This window comes from Anastrepha ludens, chromosome 5 (assembly GCF_028408465.1).
Source record: "Anastrepha ludens isolate Willacy chromosome 5, idAnaLude1.1, whole genome shotgun sequence".
Classification (NCBI taxonomy): domain Eukaryota; kingdom Metazoa; phylum Arthropoda; class Insecta; order Diptera; family Tephritidae; genus Anastrepha; species Anastrepha ludens.
In genome coordinates this window covers 113,774,002-113,780,910 of record NC_071501.1, presented here as the reverse complement: position 1 = coordinate 113,780,910, position 6,909 = coordinate 113,774,002, and the positions used below count along the sequence as shown (strand labels likewise).

Here is a 6,909-nt window from a genome sequence, read left to right as displayed (position 1 = left end):
CCTCTTTAATGAGGTCTTTCGAATGTTGAATTCTGAGCAATTTTTGGTCCTCAGTTAAGTTGTGCGGAATGAAACGTGCATAGAAATTTCCTTATCTTTTTTCGAATGACGGCTTTCCGCGAATTTTACATTTCGTTGTAGACCGTTTTCATCAGAAAATTATTATTTATATCACACTCATAGTGAATAAAATCTAGAGAGTGTCAAGAATGTTAGATTACCAGGTTTGCTATTTATTTGCTAAAAAATAAAATTGTGAGAGGAGCTTTGGCTACCACGACACTTGCGAGATTCGGCAGCCGAATTTTGCACGTTCATTTCACTCGCATTCTCACACTCGTCGTTGTTCAGACGGCAACGAAGTGTCATTGGTTGATTTTTTTGCGTATATCACTAACACAAGCACAATCTTGTTAAACATATCCGAAGTGACGTTAGCCCATCAGCTGTATATTTTAGCTGCATATATAATTGGGTGTGTGGCCGCGCTCCTCCTCCGATTTGTAGTGTGCGTCTTGATGTTGTTCCACAAATGGAGGGACCTACAGTTTCAAGCTGACTCCAAACGGCAGATATGTTTTTTCATGAGGAGCTTTTTCATGGCAGAAATACCCTCAGAGGTTTGCCGTTACCTGCCGAGGGCGACCGCTATTAGAAAAAAACTGTTTCTTAATTTTGGTCTTTCACCGCGATTCGAACCTACGTTCACTCAGAATTCCGAATGGTATTCACGCATCAACTCATTCGGCTTAGGCGGCCGCCAAGGGAGAGCTCCTTTAGAGCGCCTATATTTATCATTTTTGAAAATAATATTACGAAGTCTGCCTGGGTTTTGTATTGGCTCTTTCTTTTCCCGTCTATTTTTCACATATTAGAAGTGGAAGCATCGTCTTGTCTTACAAGAAATATTCGCTGAGTACATAAAGATCCTACCCAAGTCTTATTGAGGGAAAATTCCAAGGGAAGAGGAGCGATGTTTTAAGTGTAGTCACCAAACAAGTTGTAACGAGGGTTACTTCATGGTGCGAAGACATTTTTAACTCAACTTCACCGCCAAAAAAACCACAAAAAAAAAGAAGACGTCTTAGTGAACAGGTAGTGACGGTAGAGGGGCTGCTTTACTTTTTTCTCTTTATTTGGTATCTAAATTGAAAATTTAATTTAAATTACCCTTAATTGATTTTGATATTTCTGGGGTCAAAAGTAAAAACCAATATTCTTCTTATTCTTTTTTCTCTGCTGCTACTACCTGCTCAATGTGCCTTAGCTTTTCTTGGTCCTACCCTTAAGTGTATTTCTTGAATTATGTCTTTGTTGCTAAAGTTTCCCTTTATTTCTTTACAGGGCTAAATCCATTGTAACTAGTAAAATTTCCTACTGGGCATGTATCTACTTTTAAACTATATTGTATTTTTGTACATAGAAGCAAGAGTAACGATAAAACCATTGTTTTTCTCATTTTATTCATTGTTTTTTTTTTTTTCTTTCCCTTAGTTATTTTAATTTTGCTCCATGTGATTTTATTTTTTACTTCTGAACTGACTTAACTCAAGCCGTTATGCCTTAGCGCCCCTTGTCGCTTATCAGTTGTAAGAGCTGTCAATTCAAATGTATGTGTGTTTGTGTGTATGTATGTGTGTGTGTATCCATTGAGTTTCACCGACTAATCGTCAGCCTTACTTTGCAAACGCTACCGCCTATCAGTGCGCGTTGCGGATGCTGCGAGGAAACAACCGATTTTTTTCCAAATAGGAAGCACTTAAATTTCGCCAAAATCAATACAACCAAGAAATAAAAAAAATAACAAAATATCAGCAAAATGTCTCTAAAATATCCGCTGCAGTTGCAAGTTTTAATTACACTTTGTCTACTCTTCCACTGGATCTACAAAGCGGATGGTGAATTTCATCGTCGTAATTTTCCCGAGCGAATACGCATCCCTTGTGAAGACCCAGGACTGCTGGCAAATGGATTCTCAGTTGCGAAACGTCGCAATATGTTGTTGCAGCATTATTGCAATTTTGGTTTCAAACTCATTGGTGACAGACGAACGCAGTGCAATCAGGGCAAATGGAATGGCGACCGACCCGTATGTGCAAGTGAGTGCGGGCAATTTTGTGGTTTTTGACTTTTATACTGGAATACCCTGGAATACCTGGGGTCTAAAACTGTGGCAATAACTACTATTTTCTTTTTCAGAATCTGGATGCATCATTCCCTCGCAGAATCCTGAAAATGGCAGAATACAATACATAGACCAGTTTCACATCGGCGTCTACTGTTCGGAGGGCTATGATTTGATTGGTAATCGTTATGCCTACTGCAATGGCTCGGATTGGGATCGTCCACAGGGTGGTTGTCGGAGTAAGTTAAGCCACGCATATTTGTAAGCTCGTTCCTAAATACGGGCATTAGGTTAAGTTGAAATGGTTGGCCAGAGAGAGGGCATCATAGAACGGTCAGCAGGGGGGAGGAGGAAAGGGAGATTTTGCAGATGACGACCGTATGGAGACTGAGCTACGGTTCATGCTGTTCACAAAGTTCATCAGCTTGCTATATCATCTGGAAAGTAGGAAAGAAATTAGAGCCAAGATGCTTAAGAGATGCCGCGAGAACCGGGCAGCTAAGGAGAAGGTGATAAGATGATTCCACCTCATTCTTTGTATAGCTCAGGCAAAGGGACTCGAAGTAATGCCGAGTCTCACACCATGCATATTCGCGTACAGTGGCCCTTAAGGACGACCACGAAATTCGATTATTTTTTTAATATTAGAAGATTCCTCGAGCACCTCCGAACTCCACGTGAAAAAGCTCTTCATAAAACAGTATCTGTATTTCGGAAGCGGCATAAAAAGGCAGGACGGAGCTCTACCAAAGATCCAACAAAGTGTATGCCAACCAATCCGGCTACGGTGGCTAACAAAAAAACAAGGTTCCGGACGAGACCGGTCTTTATTGCTTGTGTGATATTTTGCAACTGAACTTACAAATTAGTGTAATTCTAATATCAAGACTAAAAGCTAAGACCGTGTGCTTGCAACGTGACCGGTACTTTGCTGAGGTTACAGCAGCTCTGGTAGCTCCTCAATGACTTTTTGGTTGCGCGTATGGAGTGTTAGATTACCATCAATTATAACTAATATAACTAAACAGTATATACAATAATTTTTACTTTCTTTTCCATCTCTACAGAGCGATCCAGCAAAGTGAGCCCCGAATGCGATTTTGAGTCCAGTGACATCTGTGGTTGGGTGGTGGACACATCGGAGGGTTTCAAATGGCGACGCGCCATGGCCGCCAATGTATTCACCTCCTTCCATACTGGACCTCAACACGATCACACCACAATGAAAGCAAGTGGTGGACATTATATGCTGATGGAAAGCTTCGGTGCCACTTCAACGCCATCTGCCCTCACTTCGCCCATTTACGGACGTGATATGAGCCTAAAGACGGCATGTTGCTTTCAGTTCTACTATTTCATGTATGGCGCTGGAGTGGGTAATTTGAATGTCTACGTAAAACCGGTGACGAAGATGCTGACAGAGGTTATTGAAGATAAAGAGAAGTAAGTGATAAGTCACTGGTTATTGATTTTGAAATTTCTTTGCTGACTGTTTAAAATTTTGGTTTTCTTCAGCTATGTGAAATTCAGCAAATCGGGAAATCAGAATAACAACTGGAATGAGGCACACTTCAGCATCGATGAAATGGAAGATGATTTTCAGATAGTTTTTGTTGCGGATGGCGCCAAGAACCATCTAAGTGACATTGCAATAGACGATGTTAAAATAATGTCAGGAACCGAGTGCAAGTCTTTGGATAACCGTGATGAGGAGCCGGATGACTCGGCTGAGGTTGAGGTCACGACAACAGGTTGGCTTTTTGGAAGTTTCCAATATAAAAATATACATTGTTTTACTTCTTGCCTTTTTTTTAGAGGAGTCACTCTTTGACACCTTATCATGCGTGTCGCGTTGCGGTCAAAAGGCGAATATCGGCATAATGCGCGACGTGGATCGTTTGATTGGCCTCTGCAGCTGCCACGACAGCTGTATTGCGGATGATGACTGCTGCCCGGATTATATCAAAGTGTGTTTAGGTAAGTTTTGAAGAAGGTAGAGAAAGAGAATTCGCCAGCAAAATATACTAACTCCTCCTGGTCACCAATAGATGCGCCCAACAATGATCAGCTATCAACATTATTTGCACCAATAGCCACCACAATGAAGGCTTTGGAGGTGAGCACAACCCCGCCTACAACGAAGAAAAGTACCGTTACAACTCCAAGTATAACAACCACTTCAATAGCAACAACAAAGATGATAACCAGGAAGCCGACGACCGCAAAAATTACAACAACTACAGTCACGACCACAACAACAACGACAACAACTACGCGTAAGCCTACAACCGTACGCAATACAGCTACTGCTGCAACTACAACTACAACAACAACCCGTAAACCAACAACATCTACAACTACAACTACTACAACAACAACTCGTAAACCCACAATTGCTACAACTAAACGCACAACACCAAAAACAACGTCCACAAGACGGACAACGCCAACAACAACAACAACAAAAATTACAATACCTACAACAACTTCTATACCAATAACAACTTCCACAAAACGTGCAACAACCTCAACCACAGGTCTGCCCACAACAAAAACTCGGTCCTACCCACAGCCAATATCCGAGACAACCGTTAGAGCAGTCACTGATCGGAAGACTGCCACTGGCGATACCATGGAAGTACCACGAAAAGAAAGTGAGTATAGAGAAAACATATTTGAATCACTTTTAAAATTATGCTAGGCAAACGTCAGGAGCAGAATAGGTGTGATGACTTTTCTTCACTTGAACCCCTACTTTTCTTCGATGATGTGGCTACGAAACTTGAAAATTCACGGTTTCCACACCAGACGAAATTGACTTTTAAAAATTTTGAGATCAAGTAAGCACTCTGCTGACCCTAACTGGTAACTCTTAAAACACTCAGGCTAAAAAGCCCATTGTATTCAAAGCTTTGGATAGTGAAAAGGGAGATAGTCAAGGAGGAAGGGAGAGAAGTAACAAAGGGGAAAAGATAGGATGGAATAGAGGCATAGGGGTAGCTAAACTTGTGAGAATTTTCCAGATTCTTTGGCAAATCTTAAAATATCCTTCAGTTTGAGAGAACGAATTTTGCTCGTTCTTATGACATCGGATCCCAAAATTCGCAGCATTGCTCTAGCAAAGGCAGGACGCTCACAGCGAAAATCCTCAGTGATATCTGCCTACTCAAAGCAAGACAGGCAAAACGGGTTCTTAATGATTTCAATGGTTATAAGCTGAACGCATGGATTGTGTCTTGTACTAATGTCGACCATGAACCGAACCTCTTTTGTACCAAGTTTTAAAAGGAAGTTCGACAGTTTTCTATTCTGTTCTGCTGGATCATTCTAGACTGGGCCATCGCTGTTTATGTAAATTGCGTACATAATTGCTGATCTAATTCATAATTCTCCTAGAACTGATTCCGATTACGGGCTCTGGTCCATGTGGGATAATCGCTGAAAGGCAGTTGGCCAATTCATCGGCTATTTCATTCCCTTGAACAACGCAGTGTCCTGGAACTAATACACAAATATGTCCCTAATATTTTGATATTAAAAATATTGTATCTCCAACGTTTTAATAACTCTTACGAGTTGTTCAACTAAGTAGCACTCCATGACTAAGTTTGTCTAAGACTGTAGTGCTAAGTCCGAAAAGAAAATGAACATGCCACAAATAATTGCTGTCAATGATCTGCATCACCTTTCAATCACCATTCATCTGTTCTTTGCTTTGTCCCTTCAAATTCTATTGCCTCCTTCTCTTCCTACTGACGACACGACGTAGCCTGCATAGTTGTTGAATTTCATAGAAAAAATCCAAGCATCGCATGTTCAGACTTTATCAACGTACTGTCACAGCAAATGGCTTATGGTGTATGCCGATTACAAACTTTTTAGGAATGACAATTGAGTTTTTATGAATATCGAAATTCATCTATTAAAATTTATTGCAGAAAATCAATCACAAACCAATGTCACAAAGCACACTTGGGAATGGCACCCAAAGCCTCAGGATAATCAGCGTGGATCAATGGTGCTGTTCTTCATATTTGGCCTACTACTTACCGCCATCGTCGTGGCGACAGTATATCGACAAAGGGAACCACTAAAGGCCATTTGGTTGAGGAAAATATTAAAAAAAGACCAGAATGAGGGAGGCGCGGAAGACAGTAACTCGATAATTGCGAACTTTCAACACGAAGAAGCGACGCAAAATGGCAGCAGCGCAGCTAGTGGGAGCTCCACAAGCAATCGATTGAAACTTTCATTACCCGGCTTAAAGAGAGTCAAGCCGGAGAGGCAAGCAGCCACTGATGAGCAGTCGTCATTCGCTGAAACTGAGAATGACGACATACCGCTGCTGTGATTGAAAGAAAGAGAAGCAGAATTAATAAAATGAATTAATAAGAAAATTATTTATCAACGTTTTCAATATATTTTTCAAGATAAATCAACGTTAAAGGTAGAAAATATTAAAATTTGTATTGGGTTGGCTTTTAAGAATTTTAGCAATAAATACCATTTGTGTCGCTTTTCCAAAACATTTGCAAGTGACTTATTATTTATTTATTTTCTTCTTCCGATTGCCCCTCAGTGGACAAATTGGTTTTGGAGACTTAAAATCAGCCAATAAACAAAAAGTAAAAAATAACATTTTATGTATGTAAATGTCGATAAAATCACAGATGTAATCTTAATTGACCCGCATGCTAGTAGTCGTAGCATCGCTCATGAGCTAAACTAATATTATATGAAACATTTTTGTCCATTGAATATAAAATTTTAAATGAATACTTAAC

The 6,909-nt window shown here is 40.3% G+C and overlaps 1 protein-coding gene across 1 annotated transcript; it reads left to right on the top strand.

Moving 5' to 3' along the window:
* The first annotated feature begins 1,718 nt into the window (after positions 1-1,718).
* LOC128863037 (serine-rich adhesin for platelets-like) lies at positions 1,719-6,645 on the top strand. Its single transcript, XM_054101931.1, has 7 exons — positions 1,719-2,099; positions 2,200-2,364; positions 3,193-3,568; positions 3,641-3,876; positions 3,941-4,102; positions 4,174-4,779; positions 6,064-6,645. Exons 1-7 carry the CDS (start codon positions 1,820-1,822, stop codon positions 6,474-6,476), a joined length of 2,238 nt encoding a protein of 745 aa, XP_053957906.1. The 5' UTR covers positions 1,719-1,819; the 3' UTR covers positions 6,477-6,645.
* The last annotated feature ends 264 nt before the right edge of the window (positions 6,646-6,909 follow it).

What these genes read in the sequence shown, in the direction of transcription:
- LOC128863037 (XM_054101931.1), top strand. Translation starts at nt 1,820, where the DNA reads ATGTCTCTAAAATATCCGCTGCAGTTGCAAGTTTTAATTACACTTTGT. An exon ending in CGACCGACCCGTATGTGCAA is followed by an intron (nt 2,100 to 2,199) that starts GTGAGTGCGGGC and finishes TTTCTTTTTCAG; the next exon opens with AATCTGGATGCATCATTCCC. An exon ending in GGTTGAGGTCACGACAACAG is followed by an intron (nt 3,877 to 3,940) that starts GTTGGCTTTTTG and finishes CCTTTTTTTTAG; the next exon opens with AGGAGTCACTCTTTGACACC.